This window comes from Pelmatolapia mariae, linkage group LG16_19, assembly GCF_036321145.2.
Source record: "Pelmatolapia mariae isolate MD_Pm_ZW linkage group LG16_19, Pm_UMD_F_2, whole genome shotgun sequence".
Lineage (NCBI taxonomy): Eukaryota > Metazoa > Chordata > Actinopteri > Cichliformes > Cichlidae > Pelmatolapia > Pelmatolapia mariae.
In genome coordinates this window covers 59,475,487-59,498,818 of record NC_086241.1, presented here as the reverse complement: position 1 = coordinate 59,498,818, position 23,332 = coordinate 59,475,487, and the positions used below count along the sequence as shown (strand labels likewise).

General features: G+C 39.7%; 1 protein-coding gene across 2 annotated transcripts in view; it reads right to left on the bottom strand.

Annotated features, from left to right (window-relative positions):
* sash1b (SAM and SH3 domain containing 1b) overlaps positions 1-23,332 on the bottom strand; it is a 66,063-nt gene that overhangs the window by 6,886 nt on the left and 35,845 nt on the right. Inside the window, exons 1-8 of one of the 2 annotated variants that reach the window (XM_063496656.1) lie at positions 9,519-9,624; positions 5,198-5,326; positions 4,501-4,551; positions 4,111-4,160; positions 1,663-1,703; positions 1,298-1,384; positions 1,067-1,179; positions 594-692 (exon numbers count right to left, since the gene is read on the bottom strand). In XM_063496656.1, coding sequence (XP_063352726.1) covers positions 594-692; positions 1,067-1,179; positions 1,298-1,384; positions 1,663-1,703; positions 4,111-4,160; positions 4,501-4,551; positions 5,198-5,242 — 486 coding nt within the window. In that variant the 5' untranslated portion in view covers positions 5,243-5,326; positions 9,519-9,624. Of the gene's footprint in view, positions 1-593; positions 693-1,066; positions 1,180-1,297; positions 1,385-1,662; positions 1,704-4,110; positions 4,161-4,500; positions 4,552-5,197; positions 5,327-9,518; positions 9,625-23,332 lie in introns of those variants that run through there. The other variant, XM_063496655.1, reaches the window with a different exon arrangement.

Here is a 23,332-nt window from a genome sequence, read left to right as displayed (position 1 = left end):
CTTGGGTCATGCATGCTGAGCATTATCTGCTGACCAAAACATCAGCGGCATGCATCTCTCAGAACAGACATCATGAGACTAAATGAAAGCTGATTAGCAGCTTGAAATATACAATAGAAGTTCAGAGTTAGAAGGAAGGATTTTTATTTAACAAAGGTCACATAAATACAAAAAAAGGGAAAAGTGAGATTGATACATATAGTAAAGAGAAACAGTCAGGCCATACAGACTAATGTGAAAAATGTGCCCTGAACCTGAGCCCCCTAATCACCCCACCCACGCATAATAGAGCTGCAGCCTGCATAACAGAGCCCTGTGCTGAATCCACCCGCTCACCACAGCACAATAGGGGGTTAGGGCTTTGACAGCAATGAATAGAAGCTCGTCCAATGCCCTGCAGTTGGGAAAGGACCCTGAGCTGCAGGGCTTTAGAGGGGCCCTGGTTCATCATCGGGACAGAGCGAAAAAGAAAACGGCACTGTCAACGCCTCAGCAGCGTTGGCACGGGTAAATCGGAGGTCCTCATGCACAACACACTGTCTGAAGTAGTGATTCAGCATTAAAAAGCAAATAAGATGCCCTTAGAGACTTACGTTACAGCTGAACGACTCATTTGGGGTACTGGAGGGATCAGTGGACTCTGTGAGATCAGCCTTGCATGTCTGTCTGTTTTGTATCTCAAACTCCTTCAGCTGCAAAAAAGAATGAGCCTGTTAGTTAATGATGTAGTTTTAGAGTCTATTATGAGGAGACAATCAGTCAAACGGGAAGTAATCCTGGAAAATGTAGTATGTAGTATTTTATGATGAATTATAAATATTGCATGATATTCACTGTGCAGATTAAACCCTAGTTTGACCATATATCTGCATAAGAAAGATTAAATCGTGACAGGACTTTTTTTTTTTTGTGATGCAGACTGACATGGATACAAAGTTTCCTACAATATGATAAGACTTTCTTGTAGTTTATCCATAAAAATGTGTGTTTTTCCCCCACAAGGTCAAAGTAACACAGCAGCTGGATAATCTAAAGTTGAGTTTCTCTGGGATGCAGAACATCCTACCCGTGCCAGGGCTTCCTCTATGGAGATCATGTTTTCCTTCACCATCATCATCAGCTGAATTCGCTCCTCATCACTCATCGTAACTTCACTGGCCACAAACCCAACATCATCACCTGCAAAAATTAGCAATGACACCTGACATTAAGGAACACGACGAAACACAACGAAATTTAAGAAAAATTCTTAATGTCAAAAAATGAAAAGCATTTTTTTCGTGTTTATTTGAGGTACCTTTTGAAATCTGACGAATGACACCCTTCTGGGACTTCTTGAAACTTTGCCAAAAAGACTTGCTCTTTCGTTTTCCATCCCATTTTCCTATCACATATAAACCAATTTTAGCACAGGAGAAATAAAAAACAAACAAATTCAAAGTATAATCACCCCAAATTGATAAACAGGTAAACAATAAAGTAGTATGGTAAGGGAAGGAATTCTTTCCATTTCTCCAGAAGAAATAAATGAACAAATCTTAATGGTGCTTAGGAAAGATTAAGTGTGTAAATGAACATGTGAAAACTCATATTTATTTAACATAGAATAAAAAATGAGTACATGACAATAAAACAAAATATACCAGTCAAGTTTGGACTTACCTCCTGATCCATCGTCCGAGCTGGATTTGTGAACAGGAAACCTAAAAATTAACAAAAAATATTCAGTTAATCAGAAAAGCTCAAATAAAAAACAAACAAACATCAAACTAAAGAACACGACACTACCTGCTGTCCAAAGTTATTTTCTTCATCTTTTTTACTGCTATCCCACCATTTCCCCTAACAACTCAACTTCAGATTTAAAAAAAAAATTAAATTAAAATAAACTGATATTAAAAAAACAAAAAAAACACTGTGCCTCAAGACACTAGCATCACATTAGAGGCAAATCAAAGCAGTCAAAACAGATGAAACAGACTGGCTCGCTCTTGGCTGATGAACACCGATCAGTGCTCTGCGTCCATCTCTGGAACAATGGAGCCCTGTTCTTGTCCGTTTGGGGTTTTGCAGCAGCGGCGGCACTAACGTGGCCTCTGCATTCCCTGCACACTTTCACTCTCTCTTTCTGCCTCTCTCTTCATCTCTCTGGACTGTTTGTTTGTGTCCGTCTTTCTCACAGCCTCTCTCTGTTTACGCTTGTTTGTGGTCATTCACTTTGAAGCCAGATCAAGTTTATGCTTTTAAATCGGAAGTCAAGGGTTTATTCCTGATTATAGAGTTGCTTAGTAATATTTTAAATGCTAACTGCTTTGTTTGTTTTGTTATTGATTTGTATTTATTGTGTGTCAGCCTGGTTTAAGGTTACTGTATCCAGAGTACGCAGGTACTGTGCAAAAGTCTTATGCTTCTCAACCTTTCTTTATATTTTGCTAGGAAAATTGGAAAATGGGTGCAGCAACTGAACGATGTTCAGGCTGGCAACCTGTGCAGTATGAACCCCGCTTCTCGCCCTATGGTAGCTGGGGTAGTCTCCAGCCCTCTGCAACCCTGAATTGGATTAGCAGAAGAGAATGGATGTATGTACAATTCCACTCAGCTTCAAAGCTGATATTTGGTATGACCACCTTTATTCTTCAAAAGCCTGAACTCTCTCAGGTGAGCTTTTTTGTAATCCTTTTAACTAGTCTACAGAAATAGTTCTGGGCGGTTCTTAAAGGACATTGACAGCTCTTCTCTGGATGTTGGCTGGCATTTCAAGATGATCCCACGCTGCTTGTTGAGTGGTTGAGGTCCTGATAAGTGTTCCATTGTGCGTTTTTCTATCCAGGTATGCTTTTACAGTATTGGCAGTGAGCTTGTGGTCATTGTTAGTCTAAAAAAATGAAACTTCTTCTCAAAGTTGAAGGAATCATGAACAAAGGTCTTCAACATCACTGGCTGAAATGCAGATTAAAAAGATGACAGTCTGTCTACTGTGTCTCACTTCATAACACCACTTGCCACTGATTTTTAGTTCAGTCCTTGTGTAATTTGGCACAGCTCAAAGCTCATATTCCATTCCTTAATAATGGCTTCTTGACAGCCACCCTTCTACTGAGACCATTTCTAATGAGACTTCAGTAAGTTCTGTAAAAACACCTTCAAAAATGACAAGAAAGTCTGTCTTCTTGAAAGCAAAACATAAAGAAATAAGGACTGGCTCAATACTTTTGCACATTGCATACTGAAGATAAGCTCCAAATTATTTTGTGCAGCTGTTATTAAATGCTCCCATTTACCACAGGAAATAGCATAAAGACTCCCCATGCACTGTGAGAAAGAAAGCATTATGAGAGGACCGTGCCTTGATTGTGAACTTTAAAAAGATATCAATGAAATAATTTTTAAAAAGTGTAAAAGCAACATGCTTGTTTCCAAAAAGGAGCCCTAATTTTGCTGATAGTCGCATTCATGAAATTCCTATGGAGTGATCCCACTAGGGGGCAGAGTAGGATTCCTGCTAATCCTGTTCTAACAGGAATTACACAGTTCCATCCCTGTCCAGGTTCTGAATAAAACAGGCCTCTTTGCAATGATAATTAAATCCTGAAAAACGAGAACAGCTATTACTCAACTTTCAGGAAACTTTTATATCTGCACAAACAAATCTAATAAAATCAATATGTCGCTTTCTCATTACTCATCATATAAATTATTCGATCTTATTCAGCTTTCCAATGACAAAACGTGACTAATCTTCAAAATGTTTCCAAAGAAACAATGAAAGGAAGGAAGGAAGTTTAGAGGTTACACAGAAATACTTCATAAATGTGACACCAGGAAACAGAGGAAATGAACGTGTCCACGGGGCGGTGGAGATCATACAGGAAGAGTCATAGCAGTTCAGCTTCCAGAAGTCATGGACTTTAAATAAATAATAAGCATATAGAGCGTAAAGCATCCACAATAAACATTATGTGGACGAGTAGCTATATTTATTTTCTTATATATCGCATTAAATCATCTTTTCCTCGATACTTCCCCACAATACTTCACAAAGTCAGGGAAGCTGTGCTATACTCATGTTTTTTTTAAAGGGTTATTTTTATATGTATATATTCTTTTTACCTTCTTTCAGTCTCTGGAGTTGACATAGTGCTGCTGAGTCCTAGAGATTCCTAAGGAGATGAAAAACATATGTTAAACATACATATATACAGGAACTGGCAAATCTTTTTCTACTCAGCTGGATTAAAGTCCAGACATTCACCAAACCCAGAAAATTTCCATATATAACTTGTCATACGTCATCATATTTTAGGATCTACTTCCAAGAACAGTGTCAAGGCCAGTTCTTTTCCCCGCAGTCACTCGGATGTTACTTTGTGGCCTAGTACACTGACTCGGGATAAATCATGACTAGCCAATTCCTCTGCCTCTTATCAGCCTGTCTGCTGACACACGGAAAAGGAAGTTGCCTTTTCCCGGGGTCTGACACGCTCAGAGCTGGACACTCACCTGGATCTGTGAGCGCAGCTGCACTGATGTGGCCACTGAGTCAATCTTTCCCTGAAACACACATACACGGGAAGTGGAGGAGTAAATTATAGTGTCATCATAACATAAGAACAGACAAAATTTTCATTTGACTGAATCACCCAAAAGGTGACTCAGTCAAAAGGTTAACCTAAGGTAAAAACCAAAAGTCAGAATCAGAAACTAAAAACAAGTTGCAGTGAAGACCCAACCTCAGGGACAGCTCTGCATGTGAGAAAATATGCTTACTCACTTTCATGCAAGATGAGAAAATCAATAAGGGATCTATTTATTGTAGAGTCGCTAACTTACATAAACAAAAATACAATGTGGTAACGTGACTTTCAAAAAGTGCAGGTAGGCGAATTTTGTCCCCTTCTGCTTGCATGAGGCCTGAAAACAGCTGGGCTAAGTTCAGAGTGAATAAACAGCTGACTAATGGATACTGATGCACTAATATCAATTTCTCAATAGTTCCACACTAAACCTCCAAAAGTTGAATCTGTTCATCTGGACGTAGCGTTTTGTGGGAGAAACGTTTCGTCACTCATCCAAGTGACTTCTTCAGTTTCAGCTGAAGTTTTGGAGATTTACTTTCCTGGATGATTGAGAATGCATCAAGACGTTCCACACTAAACCTTAAACCCTGATCTTAACCGACAAGAAAAAGACAATTTACCATTTCTGCATCTTGCACTACTTTGCGTTTCCGTAGCTCCTCCATCCTTTCGCATACGTCACTGAGGGAGGTGCCGTAATACTGAGAGTACTCCTGAGCTAGGTCATCTAGGTTCCCCACCGAGCCATCCTGCAAGAGAGGGATTCAGACTCGCACTCAGATACGAGCACAGATCAGGAGAGGAAAGCGACACCCTGTGAGGGTTGACCAAGATACTGAACAGCAGGCACTGTAAACATGAAGCCATTGTTTGAAAGTTTAGCACTGACACCAGTAACATAAACAGCCAGGAACCACTGAGATAAAGCACCAGGGCATAAGATAACGCATCAAAGACACCCGGCTGCAATACCAACTCTGTTTGCACCAGCTTATCATCTTCCTGCCCGGTGACCCCATCCCACCTCCTCAGCCCTGCTTAGACCTGACCTCAAGGCCAGAAGAGGCAGCGTGTGACGCAACTGCAACACTCACTCTGCACTCAGTCATCGGGACTTGACTTGGGAGGCCACGGTTCAGTCTTCCGTAAATCAGGAGAAGCAGAATCACTCAGTGGGATCGTGAGTCTTTGCCCTGACACACAGCTCGTTCTCCTGCATGTAACCCCCTTTTTGGTTTCCTTCAATTGTAAAAGCTGAATGCTATGTGCCTCTTGTTGTGTGGGAAGATAATAAATCACAGAATCTGTGCTGAGCTTTATGGTTCAGTGACCCTTGGGATCAGAATTAACACATTGTGGGATTTTTCTTTTCATGGAAATGATTCTAGATCTAAACAGGAAGTTTTAAATCAGAAGAATTTAAAGTAACTCTCAAAAAATACTGTTAATGTTTGTTATCATGACCAACCCATATAAGCTTTCTGCTCACAAAACAACCTTTCCTCTTTTACAAAAAAAAATTTGTATAACACCTGTGATAGAGGATTACTAAACCAAAAAACAAACAAACAAAAAAACCAAATTGTGATGGTTTTTGTTTGCCTTTAACATTTGGAGACACGCTAAAAACACTAGAACATTATCATATCACCCTTTAAGCTTGTTAGGGTCAATGTTAGCATACAGTCACATACGCAGGCACAGGGCAACATTAGCATTCATATGGAATGGTGTTTCTGCCCACCTGGGGAGTGTAAATCCTCATGCATTCTACTTTAAGCTCTGTTTCTGTCTTTTATTTGGGTGGAGACTCGTTACTAGTCTCCACCATGTTCCCAGCTTGTTGCTAACTCTGTCTGCGAGGTGCTAAGCAGGAAGCATCCAGTAACTTTACAGAAGTTTCTCAATGAAGACAGCTGCCTGCCTGTGATGTCTAGGAAGTGATGGTGTGAGAGTGGTGAAAGTAAACAATAAGATTCTCTGTAGTCTCACGGGAAAACTGCAGAGTGAGGTGATATTTCTTTGTGGACTTGCCTGTAACGGTGCCTACAGTTCTTTCTAACAAGTTAATTCATGTCTCACAGGTCCCCAGACGGTGTATTTTCAACTCAGGATACTTCACAGGTTGTTGAGGGAGCACAATCAATTAGGGGAATCTATCAGACGACCTGAACGACACAATATATATTACAGACACATTACACATGCATTGCAACCCTGAACTTGTCTAGGCATCACCCCATCAGCCAGTTTGGACATTAAATGTCTGAACTTGCCAGTAACATTTAGTACAAAGCATGTGAAAGGTCTGATTTGACCCGTGTGAAATTATTGCAGGAATTTTCTTCTGAGAAAGAGAAACTGCAGATGATGTTCCAGCATGATTCTCCAGATTCTTATTGAGCTCATGCATGAAAATGGCTTATATCACTCGCAAATTTCTCTCTCACTGATTATTTATTTGTAATTATAGCTAAAATGGTTTTTATTTTATTTAAATGGTGATTCTGTACAGCAATGGCATGGTTATAGAAACCAGGATTAAAGCAGTATGTCTGTGTAGGTAATAAGAAGAGGAACGAGAAAACTTAAAGAAATCAGATCACCTTTTTTCAAGCGCCTAAGGATAAAGAGCTGTAAGGTATTTCTTTTAGTCAGCGAGCTGTAAATGTTGATGCATTTACAGCTCGCTGACTAAAAGTAAAACCTGTGGTCCCTTACAACTCTTGTTCCTGATTGGACATCAATTTCTGATCATCTCCAAATAGCTCTGCACTACAGATATTCCTTATTGGATCAAAAATAAAAATAATCCATTGCAGCTTCAGTTCCTGAAATACTGGAAATAGAGCAAGTCTGTTGTGTTTGCTCTTTGAGCCAAAATCGTGATTTGCATTTCTTTTCTCATGACTGGGACATTTTATAGTTAGAAGAAAACAACACTGGCAAATAAATAACAATGGGAGACTTTGGCTCCACATTTGGAATTAAAGAGGGTGGGTCTGTGATACCCAGGGAACTGTTTACCAGCAGGGGGGGACGTGGGGGGTTGGGGTTGTGGTGGTTTGTGCTTATCAGGTTTTGACGTTGCAACCAGCTGCAAAGCTAAAAGGCTCATTCCGAGACACAGTTTGTGGTCTATAGGGGAGGGGGGGGGGGGGGGGGTATCTGCTCATAGTTTTACACTGAAAAAGATAAATTAATTAAAAACAGGCCAGTTAGCAACCTGTCCAAACTAAAGCTTGAGTTTGAGAAAGCCTTGCTTAACTATATTAGCCGCCTCTGTCCATTAGGTTTGGTCTTGTGAAGATGGTGCTTGAAGAGGTTTTATTTAGCAATTTCCATGTGACTAAGTGACTAAGGGATGGAGAAAAAAAAATATACGTGTAAACAAATACAAGGAAAGCGAGGTGGACAAAATCTAATTAAATTTAGTGAGTAAAGTAAGTGAGTCTACTAATTTCCCCCCATGTAATTAACAACTGTGTAGCCTGTTTAGCAGGATTTTCTGAAACTAAGCGCATGAAAATGTCAGAAATCAACAGCGATGGTAAACCTGCAAAAACAGAAGATGTATGAAGGCAGCTGGTCATCACGTCTAGTCATGATTTAAGGCAAACTGTGTTCGTAATAGCCGTCCAGAATGTTCATAAGCTGTTTCACGCATGTTTATTATCTTGCTTCACTCATGCCATATCCTAAAGGCATGCAAATGGGCCTGCAGAAAACGGCCCTCTGTAGTGAAAAGTAATACTGTGGGCTCACTTGTCTTGTGTCATGATGGACTCTGACTGCCTCAACTGTCCAGAAGAGAGGCCCATTCATTTGGTAAATGACATGCCCCCGAGTCCAAGAAGGCTTGAAAATCTGGCTGCTTTTCATATAGAGGAGGAACAAGGCTGAGGCCAACTGAGAAGCTCTGCACTGTGCCTGGCTGCAGTCGCTCTTCTGCCTCCGACTGCCACTGATTCACATAAACAGCCTATTGTAAAGCAGCCACATGACACAGCAGTGCCCTAAGTGCTTATTACACATGGTGGATGTCTAGTGTGTATACTTCCCAGTTATAGACAAATCTAAACACAACTTAAGTACACAGTCAGAAAAGTGAGCTGAACGTTAAATCGAATAAACAATCTCGCACATTCTTCCTTGGAGATGACTGACAAAAATACTGCAGCGTGCTTGAAATTTGACTGTTTCCAAATTAGCAGAGTCTGCGCCAAAACTGTAGCATGAGACATCGACCACAGAGGCTGGAAAAGGAGAACGTGGTGTCACGTTTCTCGAGCAATAAGCATCTCATGGGCAGACAAAAGATCCACATGCCCCCAGGGCAAAGAGTGTCTAATGAGTGTTTTTACAGTTCCTCTGGCTTGCCTTAACCACACCTGGGTCACAAAGTATCAGCAAATTATTTTTTTTTATCCTGCTCTGAGACAGAAATGTAGGTCACGTTATGTCAGAGGTCAATATGTCGAGTATGAGAAGGTCGACATAGTTATAAAGATCATAAGATCTTCTTTTAAGTAGTGAAATCTGAGTTAGGTTCTCTGCTCTGAGCACCAGATCTACAATGTGAAAAAGTCCATGTCTGCATCTATTTTAACAACCTTTTATTTACTAAAGCCTTGTGTTTGATTTGAACAGCTTAATTCAAACCAAATGACACTGTATGGTTACAGTTCAGCAGGGGACCTAATAAAGATCACTACATGCCTTCAACACATTACACTGAGTGATGTTTCAAAGGATCATGTGAGGACAAGCACCGACTTGGTTAATAACTTACTAACAAAAGCATTTGAGAAAGATTCAAAAGCAAAAACCAAGAGCAGAAAAAAGGCAACACGAATTCAGAGATCCTCTTGTTAATCTACAGAAAACTACCACCTCCGACCATAGCACCGCATTCCAGGACATACATAAAAATACACTCACCGCAAACAGACATCTGTGTGCCAACAGCAGCCATCCAGTAGTTGCTCTTTAGTTCCACCACAGTTCTGTAAGTGAATGGCTCCCTTTGAATACTTAACTCAGTTTAAAGAGTGGAGGACAATACATCCTGAAGTAAAGGGGAGGGCAGTCCAGCGTGCATAAATTAGAGGGGGAGAGGGGGAGGGCAGGTTGGGGGAGTTACAACCACATTTGACGCTGCTGCTGCTGCTGCTGCTGCTGCTGGGTGGGGCACTGTACTCTCTCCAGCTGCAGCCCACAGGGACTGGCTGACTCACATGTTCAAATAAACCACCACCTCTCAGTGTATGAAAGTGTGGCTGCATGTTTATGTCTGCAGTGGAGTTTGGAGAGTGATATATCAGGGGATTTTTTTTTCCAGTGTGGTTGCTGGTCATGAATGTCTCCCTCTGCTGATACGGAGGCTCTTCAGATCACACCTTAGCAGATGTGCACCCCAGGGGATACTTCTGCATGGGATGAATGGAAAGATTAGTAAACCAACTAAGTGAGTGCATCAATAAATGATTAAAATAAATCAGTAAGTGTCAAAAGAGATTAGTAGTAATTGGTGTAGCTGGTTAAAAGGACAGTATAAGTTTATCTATACTCCTAACAGATTTAGTAGTAGTACAAAAACAGCTATTACTGACATTCATTTAGCTGAATGTATTTGCTACGACTGAATAGAAAAATTAATCCAAACATTTACAGTCGGACTGGATGAAAAGTTATTTTGAAAAATTACAAGTGTTGAAGGAGAGCCCAGCAGTCTTTTTCCTCTTTAATGATCACCTTACAGAAAAGGGAATAACATGAACCATAATGAAAAGGTACAAAGAAACAATCCATATCACAAATCAATAATCCGGATGGTCCTCAGATAGTTTTTGCCCTAATTCACCAGCAGGTGGCAGCAAATAGCAGCTCTGTCTCCCCAACTATTAGTTAGTGATACGTATTCACATACAAGGGGGATGAAGGTAATGACAGTGGGGTGAAGAGCCAAATAAACTGGACATACTAGTTTGAAGTGACATAAAAGATAAAAAAAAATAAAAAAAATAGAAGAAGCAGTAATGTTTCCTCTGTGCTCACTGCTGTAGTTTATCCCCATAAAAAAGACATGTTTACATTGAGCATTAAGTATAAGTATCAAGGCGGTGACCTCATTTGCTTGCAGCATTAGTCAGTCAGATTAACCCTCACTAATCGTGACCCTACTGTGTGTATTATTCATCCTGTGTGACTGACCAGTGACTCCAGAGCAGCAAGTATCAGCAGCAGCAGGAGGTACCAATACCAGAGTCAGATCTGTGGCAGGAGGCTGCAGATTATGCTGAGCTGCAGATGGATGGTGGAGATGTTCGAGGGCTACGTTGAGTGTGCGGTGCCAAAGGGCCGAGGCAGCTCATGCCAGAAAGGGCAGTTTTCCGCCTGGCTACACAGCGGCGGGCTGCTTGTCACCTCGGAGCACAGGAGAAGCCAGAGATTGACGCCATCTCCTTTTCTATCACCGTCAAGTCTCCTGACTGTGTGTGTGCCAGCTCTGTGCGCCCGAGCGCTCCTCTGAGCTTTGATCCCAGAGGAGATCGCTCCGTGCTCAAGACAGCGAGAGACACATTCATCTGCGTTTCTATCAAAGGCAAATCATATCATCGCACCTATCATTGCTCATCAGCTGCATATAAAAATTAAATACAGAATATAATATTAGTTAGCTGAGACGGTGCAGCTAAAATGTGACCATAGCAGTAGAAATGATGAGTTTATCCAGTCCTGTTTGTCTGTGGGGTCTTTTAATCAGACCCCACAGGAGATTAAATATTAAAACTGGAATCATAAGGATTTCAAATGCTCTGCTCCTTGAATTGTAGGTGAATCAATGATTGCACTTAAAACGTACACTTCTGTACAGTTATCGTGTTAGTAAACACGTTTAACATTATATTTACAGTGCATATATCTTTCCTATCAGTCTGTATTGTATTCACATAATGCTACATACATAAAATATATCCTGAGGATGTTACTTTATTCTGCTCCAATGGTTCAACTGCTACGGCTGCTTTTATCTATTCAGTCTGTACATTTTGTGTTGTTGACAAGCTAAAATTGTAAAATTTATAGAGATACCTAAATTTACATTATCTATACTTAAATAAAAGATATTTTTAAAGCTTAAAGATGACAGCAGCGATATTTATTCTAACCTAAAACACTAGAAGGAGTGTGACAATTACTGCTATTCCAGAATACCTAAAGGCCTCGTCTAGATCGACAGCCCAAGGGTCCCCTAAAGAGAGAGAGGGGGGAAAAAAAAAAGAGGATCAGTGGAAGAGCTTAACTATTCAGGTCTGAGTGGTTAAGTGGATTTTGACAAGTCCCAAAGGGGGGTTTGATGAGAAGGGTCACACTATGACATGCACGCTGTCAGTCACACACAGACAGAGGGAAAGGAGGATACCTGGCCTTGTTTGAACTGCATTAGCGAGGTCTCAGGCACACAGCTCTGCTTCCACTTTTCGTGCTGTCAGTCACTGAGCAACTGCTTACAGAGACAAAAGGCTAGCTTCACTGCATAGGACTTTTTGGTCCTTCTGCAATAAAACAGAATTGACTGCAAGCAGGTTTTCTCACATTGCAAGAAAGTGCATGGACAGATTTTTCGAAGAGAAAAAAAGAAAGAAAAAAAAAAGCCGATTAAAACCACCCCTGTTGTCTTCAGGCAATGGAGACAAATATAAAGATCATGCCACAAAGGGAAAGCAGCCAGGGACCCTGATTAAAAAAAAGGGTGCATGTGAAACGCCTAAGAAGATTAAAAGGGCAGACAGGAGGCACAGAACCAACCTTTTTGTCTACAAGACTAACTCTTGCAAATCCCAATGGGATTTTAAACATTAGCTGAAATCACACAGGATAGATTTAAGTGCAGGAAACTACAGACTCCAACAACCACCCGGCTATGAACTGCAACACAATGCACATCTGGAAATATGTATCATGTATAATTATAAAAGCATCTTGTAGATTGTTCTGGATCTTGTTTTGAAGTATCTTGTGGATTGTCGCTGCTCCTTGGAGCATGTTTAATTCAAAGATCAAATGGCGAATTATCTCCTTTAAATTTCAGTTAAATTACATGGATGGAAATCCTCTGTGTATTTAATCCCTGCTGGATAGCAGTGCGTTTGTGGTCTGAGCGGCATGTAGATTGTTCCCATTCCTTCGAGCATGTTTAATTCAAGGCTGCTGAGAACAAGAAAGAAAGAAGAAAAAACTAAACAAAAACTGTGCATACCGCTCCTTTAAAATTCAACAAAGTTCATACCAAGAAACACCATGTGTATTCATACGTCGTAAAAGGCTCTGTGAATGGTTCTGGGTTTGTCATGAAGTAGCCTGTGGATTACTCATGTTCCTTGGACCATATTTAATTCAAAAGTGCTGAAATCACTTCATCTGCCCCTCACCCCAGTGCTCGGGTAATTACCCTTGTGCGGCTGCGCTGCGATCCCTCGAGATGTGAGAGTCAGCTCGCAACGTCTTTGGCTGCATCGGGTAAGCGGCTCAGCTCACCCCTCACGAGAGCCCGACACCCGCTGATCCTCCTGAGACGCAACGCAGGAGTCAAGGGTAGCTGTCAATCACGAAACGTAAGATCACGAAGCCTCAGAATGAGGTCATTCTTCATGGTGTGAAAGCAAGCAAAGTGGCCTAAAAGCAGGAGAGAAAAAAACCCTCTGGCGGGCTTTTCTCTTTTAAACATTTCATGGGAAAAACACGGAGAGGAGGATTTCGCTTGACTTGAAAAACTTTACAGCACAGTGCACAGCAGTAAGTGATACGAAGAGTAGCAGCAGACTAGACCTATGGCCAGAGAGCAGATTAGAGCAACCTAGGATGAGTGAGTAAGCACAGACTGGCAAAACTCTGTTATTTTAACATTTAATCTGCCAGTTGAATAAAAGTGCATAAGAAATACCAAGAATATGAGAAGGCTCAGTTTTGAAATCAATATACGTTTTGGAACAAGAGAGAAACCTAACAACTTTTTAAAAATGTACTTAAGTTGTTTTTTAAATCACCAATTTAAAACATTCTATGGAAGCCCATTTCTGCCACTAAAAAAAAAACAAAAAAACCAAGTGTCCATAACTCGAAATTTCGAGTTATTTTCTTGAAATTTCAACTTATTAACTCAAAATTTCGAGAAACATAACTCAAAATTTCGAGTTAGCTCTGGCAATCAGTAATCTACGTGAATGAGGTCACTTTCTTGTTACCCGGAAGCATATGGCGCAGACTAATGCTCACTCAAAACCGGATCGCAACAAATTGGCGCTTTTGCGAGTACGTTTGCGGATAGTAACGCCATGTGATTCAGCTAATAACACAAGGATTTCATCATTTTTGAAGCCACGCTGAAAATACTCAGCAATCTGTGGATTCATGAGTGGATGTAATACTGGTAGCTTAGCTGTAGCATTTGTGGCTTCAGCTTCAGCTTCCGGGTGACAAGGAAATGACCTCATTCACGTAGATTACTGATTGGCAGCGCTAACTCGAAATTTCGACTTATTAACTCAAAATTTTGAGAAAAGAAAGTCGAAATTTCGAGTTAATAAGTCAAAATTATGAGAAAATAACTCGAAATTACGAGAAAATAACTCGAAATTTCGAGTTATGGATCCCTCTTTTTTAGTGGTGGAAACGGGCTTCCATAACATTCAAAAATCCAATTAAAGCTAAAAGTTTCTGGGAGTTAACCGTTACATATATTGATAAAACCGGCACAGTATGTTTCCAAGTTTTGAGTCGAACTCTGCTAACAAGCGGAAGCTGATGGAAGACAACTGATGCACAAACAATCCAGACGAAGCAGTATGTCGACATAAATACACTTCTATAACAGTAACCGTTTTTGTTCATAGTGATGTTTCCTGATAGATCCTTTTTCTGAATATGCTGAATAGGTTGCTGCCTGTCTACACCAATGACTCTCTGTACATGTCCAAACAAGAATCCGCTTCCCAAGATAAGGGACCATAGAGGTTGGGAGTGGCTATCAGCCTGCCCAAGCTCACACAGAAAGGCCACCAGTGCAATACACAACTCCAGTATTGATACAGGTTGATATTCTTGAGTTATACAGAAAAACAAAAATATTTTTTTTAGCAGTGAATTTAAAAAAACTAGTTAGCAACATAATAATACCACCTCCATGCTCAGCTGCAACAGATGATCGGTAAACAATAGAGCTGAAGCAGTATGCTATAACAGCGATCCCCAACCTTTTTTGCGGCACGGACCGGTTTAATGTCAGACAATTCACGGTATTGTGGATAAATACAACAAAATAAAATGATACGACCAAGACAAAAACTGTGGTATTTTGTAAATATAATAATAAACACGAATTCACTGTGTAATTGTTTAACTTTATTAGCAGCGTCTTCCTGAAATGCGCCAACAACATTGTGAGTAATATCCTCCTTTCTGCCCCCTTTATGCTCTCTGGTTGCTATGGTAATGTGTAAATATTTCTTTCAAAATAAGACACAACTACAACATGAGAAAAGATCCAGGGAAACCAAGTTAACGATAAAACCCCTGAAAACCATACATTTCACAAAAGCTTGGAAAAGAGTGCAAAAATGTTGGTGTTATGGCGAGTCGTGATTTCTGCTGCAATATTCAGATAAGCTTAGAATTTAGTGCAAACAACATGAAAGCATGGAGCCATCCTGCCTTGTATCAACAGCTCCGGCTGATGACGATGGTAGTGTAATGATGTGGGGAATACATTTGTGACACACTCTGGGGCCCTTAGTAGCAAATGAGCATCACTTAAAATGAGTGGAAAATGAAAATGAGCTCACTGTACTCAAATGGCCTCCACTGTCAGCAGATCTCTATCCCGCAGAGCACCTTTGGGATGTGGTGGAAAGTGAGTTTCTTATCATGAATGTGCAGCCGAGAAATCTGCAGCAGCTGGGTGATGCTATCATGTCAATATGGACCAAAATCTGAGGAATGTTTCTAATACCTTGTGGAATGAAGGCAGTTCTGAAGGAAGGAGGTCAAACGCAGTACGCAACAAGATGCATTTAATTTCACACTCTGTAATAGGCCAATAACATCAGATAGAAGTTGACATACTTGGCTGACCTGACTCTAGACACAAACAGAAGACTATTTACCTTGCAATGAGCCAGGCTTCACGGAGAGTGACGTGCATTTGAACTAAAATTTCTTGGGGAGCAACTAAAGCGGTTACCTCACTGCGGAAATTCCTGAGTAAGATATTCCTGACATTCCTTGTCTAGCCAGATCCAGTGTTTCCTCTAGACATGTCAGATGGCTTTCTCCTCTGGGAGATCTTTTTGTCAGGGACCTGCATCTTCAAACCTCAATGATGAGATTCCCATGTTCAGAAAACTGTTCTCACTGATTGCACATGCCCCTTATGACAGCAGCATACAGAGCTGCTGGCAACCACTCCTGTCCAACTCGATTTGCCTCCTCCAAACTCTCAGTGTGGTTGATTGGTCTCCTCCACTGTCATTCCAAGGACATCCACCTTTCAGCCGTTAATGGATGCAAACCGCAGCTAGTCAAACATGCTCTGATGTCATGAAAAACTCCAAGACAAACACTCAAGAAAGGTATTTCCATCAGTGGTTGTTCTTGTGATGCTCTTCTTGTAATGCAGCTTTTTAAACTTGATTTCTTACGCTCAAACATTCGCATCAACGCTGTAAAAATATTAGTGAAAGCATAATTAACTCTAATGCAGTGCACTTTCTTTACACTTATTTTTAATGTCTAAAACAAAGGGGGTTATGGTAAAGGAAAAAAAATGCATGAAACAATGCTTCATATTTCTGGCTTAGTGAGTAAATATACATAATCACTCACCAGAATTGATTGCTTGCTCAGTATCTGGCCTTTTCCTCAAGCTGACATCAGGTAAAGTGTTGAGATTTTCTCAGTCTCACTCTTCAATCAATATACCCTATTAAAGTTTCATGTAATTTAAAAATATTCATTTAATAGTAAAATGCCACAGTGGCTGTTGCACAGTGTGAAAATGATGTTTTTTTTCCTCCTGCTGTTTCCCAATGAGGGTTTAGTTAGAGCCAAAGGAACCTTTTAAAGCCAGTTTTGACAGTTTGTGTTACATTTACTCAGACATAACATACATTTATGAAGACATTTAAAAGACATTATTCCCTATATTCCTATGTTGTCAAAACAAACAAACAGTTTTAAATAGCTTGACCTTGAAATAGACATCAGAGGTCAAATCTCACATGGTATTTTAACTCTATGTAACTTTAACTTCATATGTTGAAAATATACACCACACTTGTAAGAACCATGATTGTTAAGTTATATTGATTTTTGTCCATTTTTGGCTAATAAATCATCGAGTTGACCTTGATGACATTCGATGGAAGCCAAATCTTAATAAATTGGTAACATCTCCTCACTCTATACCCTTACAAATCTTATCAAATTTCATTTAAAACTCTTCAAGTGATCTTGTTTGTAAACCGAATGACATGCACATAAACACTAATATAAGCTTGTACTTATAATTACCTCCTTGGTAAATATGAAACTACCTATACTGTGAGGATAAAACTTTAAATGGCTTCATTAAACAGTTGTGAAAAAGAGAATTTCACTGAATTCTCTGCAGTGTTTTGAAAAACTAAGTAGACCCTATGAATCAACAGCTTGCAGAACTACTTTCACTAGAAATAACTTTAAGAAATCCTTTTCTGCATTACCTTCTCAGTCTCTCACATCATTGTGCAGGAATTTTGGCCCACTCGTCTTTATAATGTTGCTCCAGTTCATTGAGGTTTGCAAGCATTTGTTTATGCACAGCTCTCTTAAAGTCCTGCAAAAGCATCTCAATTGCGGTCTGGGCTTGGATTGACTGGTTCCAATGGCCCAGTCAATCCAATCTTTTCCTTCTCAGCCCCTGTGTTGTGATCTTCGGATTAAGATCCTGTTAGATGATCCAGTTTCAGCCAAGCTTTAGCTGTCAGACAGATGGCTTCACATTTGACTCTAGAATACTTTGGCCTACAGAGGAGTTCATGGCCATCTCAATGACTGTTTAGTGTCCAGGTCCTGCAGCTGCAAAACAAACCCAAATTATCACCCCTTCACCTCTGTGTTTGACAGTTGGTATGAAGCCTTTGTTCCGATGTGCTGTGATTGTTTTTCCACCCTAAATGCATGCTGTCATGTCCTTTAAGAGAGAACAAGCTCTCTCCCTGTCTGCTTCTCTAAAATGTTACATGAAAATGCACGAGACGACCTTTCAAACAAGCCATACTTCAGTCTTTTTCTAATTGTGCCGTCATGAATTTTTGCATTTAACATGTTAACTGTAGACTCTCAGAGGTAGCTCTAGGCATGTTGTAACTTTACCTTTTATAACTAATGTATAAGATTCAGATAAACTGTCCTTTTACAAATTGTATTTTCTAACTTAAATGGTTTCACAACAACTTTCATTAGATAAAAACACAACTGCCACTATGATAATCATTCTACAACTGTTTCTACTTCTTTCTGTTTTTCTTTAAATATTATCAGTCCCCTCTCAACTAACTAAAATATCACATAAAAATAAGCTCATGCATGAGAGCATCCGAGGAGCCATGTTGTATAAGTATTATATTAACTTTAACAATGCAAAATGCTTAAACCGTATCAAAAACAAGCAAAAGCACTCAGGAAAATAAATTCAATAATCAAATTAATGCACTATAAGCTCTCTACCTGCACAGCTGACTCTACAATCCACATAATACTTTAAGTGGCTCCTAAATGCATTTTACATCAATTGATAACTACTAATCATACATACAGAACGACTATCTCTACCCCTCACTCTAGCACTTTCGTCATCACATGCAACCCCTTTCTTAAATGACTTTCTCCTTCCTGCTTTGCTTATTCTCATCGCTTTTGGCCCATTTTTCTCACCACTGTTCGTCTTTATCTTACTTCCTTTGGGCTCAACATTTCTAAAGGAATAATTTTCTCCATTATTTCTTTAGAAATGTCACCCAGCCAGCCTGCCTGCCACTTCAGACTACAGTCAGAGGATACATTAAAAGAGGAATTAGCCAATTATGTCATCTATTCTCAGAGGTTCCAATTTAAGACCATGGTTTTAAACAATGTTATTACAGAAGATTATTACATACAGTGGACTCTAGAGGTACATTTGGACTTACCTTTAATCCTAGAGGTGAAATAAAGGTGAGTAAGACGGGAAGAAATTTCTTTAGAATGCAGAAAAGGCCTACAGCCATACACAGATGGGAACTTTGGTAGTAGAATAATTTAAATATAAATAAATAATATAGTGCAGTGAAAACCAAAGTCCTGACTACTAATTCAGGACAATACCTGCATATTTATAAGCCTAGTACCATCAGACATGCACTCGCCAACCACTTTAAAGGTTCAGCTGCTTGCTAACTCAAATATCTAATCAGCCAATCATATTGCAGCAACCCAATGGCATTTGGACATGGTCAAAAACATCTGCTGAAGTTTAAATAGGGAAGAAAGGTAATTTAAGTGACTTTGAATGTAGCATGGGTGCTGGTGACAGACAGGATGGTCATCAGGAACAGGAAACTGAGATTACCGTTCTCACAGCCTCACCAAAATTTGACAACAAATGTGGGTTATTGCAAGGAGTCTTGAATTATGCTGAATTCTGACATGGTAGGGTCAGATTTTGGCACAAACAACACAGAGGCATTGATTCTGCCTTGTATCAACATTGAGTACCAACTGAGCATGTTACAAAGTTCAAATAATCTCTAACTGGTTTCTTGAACATGAGAATGAGTTCACTGTACTCCAATAAAGCACCTTTGGGATGTGGTAGAATAGGAGATTTGCTTTATAGATGACAAATCTGCAGCAACTGTGTCATACTACCACATTAATATCGACCAAAATCTCTGAGGAATGTATTACAGCAATCTTGTTGAATCTGTGCCATGAAGAAGGTCCAAGACCGGCAAAAGATGTAGCACTGCAATATGTGACAAGAAATGTAAACATATTTTAGTGCAAGAAGTTGTTAGTTTACCATGCAAAACCTGATCCATATTAGATAACTGGGTGTGATTGATCCAACGCAAACAGGGCAAGGCAGAAATCTCCATGAAGAGAGGCATGGCACATTCTGGCAGAGCCAAGAAAACATGAACTCACCTATTTGTCAATTTCCCAAGCCGGGGCATGAATCAATTTATGTGAAACTCTATTCTCACATGCGAATGTTCAACAAGTCCACACAGAAATGCTTTCAGATGGATTCGTTTTTAGGAGAATGAAAGGAAAGATGGAACAACATGGAAAGTTTGTGAATATAAATGCATAAATTACACAATGAGAAAAATGGCCAAAAAAGCTCCAGTTTAGTGTATTAGGTGTAAGGATTGTCAGCCATTATTATTTCCCCTACTGTTTAACCATTTTAAAATAAATAATAGCTGCTGATTAATTCTTTAATAAATATTGAGACCATTTTCAAGTGACATATTTTGAACCACAAATCAGCTTGCAGACAAAAGCATTGTTAAAACGCAGACTCAGCTGCAGACCTCTGATTCTCTCTGCCACATTTGGCAAGCGTAATTATGTGTGGAGAGATCTAAATGACCCTGGTGTTTGAGTTAGCTTGTTTACTGCTGCAATTGGCCATGCACTGGCTGCAAGCCTTTGGATCCTGCTCATACAAGCATAGATTAGCAAACACCCCGCAGAAACACAACTAGCTCGGATTTTATTTTCCCCTGTAGTTTTCAGGTTGATTGAAAAGGAGACTGTTGCATGAATAACATCAAATGTTTCAAACCAATATGACTTGGTCCATTGCAAAGAAAACCAACCACAGTCTGTTATTATCATGTGCATATTTGTCCTGGTATGCAAACATTTAACAGATGAAATCAAACAGGAAGGTCACCTGTCAACTTCTGCTTCACCAAAGGTTAGAAGGGTAATTCTTTTATTTGCTCTGTCCATCCTGCAGGCCCAGCAGATACAATACCTGTCGTACAGTTTCCTGTCATTTCTCACAGATATGCACAGTTTGCGTTTCTTTGTAGATTTGCTATCACCACTATCACTGGAACACCCACATCCTTTCTCTATGTTTGCTTTTTAAAAATAGGTATGAGTTAGAAACCATGCAGAGGTTGTTTAGACCACACAGTTTCCATGTAGACAGCTGGGAACAAGTTAAAATAATAACGCCATGGTTATCTATCAGCTGTGAGGAAAGGTTGGCTTACTATTGGTTTAGCTCAAGCCAAACAGAGAGCGCGGCCAAAAAAAAGAGCCAAAACATCTCTGCAGCGACTGACTGGAGCTTGTACAGGTACAAGGGAGCAGCTGTTTATATGGCACACTGTCAGTGTTGCAGCATAACAAGCTCTAATTAATGTATAAACTGAACAGCATCACTCTAGGCAGGCTCTGGTTTGCAAATACAATTGTCAGAATGACAGATCTTGGTCAATATTTGCTTTGTTTATTACTTTACTCATTCCGAAAATGAATACATTCAACTAAAGTAAACATGGTCACATTTTTTGGAATAAACTCTCAGGCAGACAAAGAAACTATGCTTCCAAATACAGCTCTCATTTTTATAAAAGATGACATCAAAGAATTTGGCAAATGGTCAGACTTGTTTCTGTGACTCCTCCTCTGAACAGCTTTCCATGACTCTTTAAAATCTGGCCAGCATGTGCGACACTGACACAGCCGCCAGATTAACCAGCGAAGCGGAAAATAACTCCATTTCGCAGTAGACTTTGTCCACTGGGCATCATTAGCTCATACCGAGTAGTGACTGAGGACCACAGATGTTGTTCAAATGTTAACATCAAGGTTACATGAAGGTTCTATGAATATATCATTTAAATGGACATTAGTTGTCTCAATGGGAGCCCATAATCTTGATACAATACTAAACATAAGATGGCATAGGATGGAGACCAAACTGCTGTTGTTAGACTGACAGTTTGAACGTGATTGTGTATTGATGGGAGTACTAATAAAAGTCAAATGTAATTACAATGGCAGCACTGCATGGAAGTAAGAGGACATCCACTGGATCAAATTTCATTCATGGCAAAGGTCCAAACGCTGTGGTGGGACAATTCAGGGTAAATGGGGCAATGGCTGTATAGTAGAAGCAATGCACATGCAACCAAAGTAGGAATCCACATAAAACTATGGAACTAATGGTCTGCCTTCAAGTCAAAATGTGGGTAAAAGCCTTCATTTCTATCAAAGTATGCAGTGTACAAACACTCAGCTCTATATAATCTTAAAAAAAACCCTAAACCCTTTTATTTGTTTGAACTGAATTCAAATATGTCTTTCAGGTATGACATATGTTTGCACAGTCGGTCTGAGCTTCACTAGAGGATAAAACAGCTTGACTGCTCTGGGACGAATTGTCTAGAAATTTTGATGAATACATGATGAATTAGAAGACAGTGATCTGGGGGTTTAAGCTACTTTACATCTACCACCATCATCCACTTTAAACTTTAAATAACTAATATTTTGTTTGTGATTAGATTCTTTCATTCATTTCCTCCAGCCTCAGTTTCATGTTGTGTTTACTGCTGAGAGATAAAAATTGATAACATTTGTACCAAATGACTCAAAAACTAGCAGTCCTATGATAAATCGAACTTTCAGCAAGTTTACAGTTTAAGTTTGTGGTGCTCCTGTGGTTATAGAGATACCTTTCTTCCTTTCAGCATGACTTGAGCTTCTTTGTAGTTTTGTGGAAACGGTAACTTCTGTTGACTTGAAGTGGGCCACACTAAAACACTCTTAAAAGACGTTTCTTTGCACCCGCCACAGATCTCGTCAACCTCAGTCAAAGATTTTAACGTTTAGACAAACAGAACATACATGAAGTATTTCAAGTGCAATCAGATGGAAACAAAATGTCAAAAAAGAGACAAAATAAGCCAAACTGAATGTGTTTAAAATCATCCCCACTGGGATATTACTTTTGTCAGACTACTGCTGATAATAAATATTGATTTGATTGTTATGACATTATGGTTTCTGCTCTGCATAGATGTGATGTTTTAGACCTAAAACCACTAACATTAACCAGGTTTATCCCAGCTAATGCATCTCACACTGTAGGTCTCAAGAAAGCTTTGTGGACACTGAGCTGCAAGAGAGTCTGTGTGCTGTACTGTCATTCATACGTGAGGAGCAGTTAATCGTATTAAATAAGAAAGGAATGCAGATCATTAAAGTTAGCAGTTGAAAAAAACCCCAACATACAGTGGGTTTAAACCATAAATATGTCATTTCACAAAGTTAATAAGATAATAGATGAACACAGTCACGTTTCTCATGTCGATGTTATTGGCCCCTACGGAAGCCATTACGTGATTAAGTGCTTAAATAAAGGGCGCAGTGCATCAGATATGGCTCCAACCTTGACAAAGATATTAGGGACAAGGAAGGAAAGAGATTCTATATGTGGCACATTTTGTACACAGTATGTGCTTAAGACACTAATCCATCTCCATACCCTGAAGACACAATTTAATCTTAACTCCACCAATAGGAATCAACCTCTGGGTAAAGGAAAATTATATACCACACTTGGACTTCTGAGGCCTTAAATAGCCATTTGTTCTCAACCACGGTCACACATGCACAATAAAGAAAAATCAACATGTTGAGACGCAGAG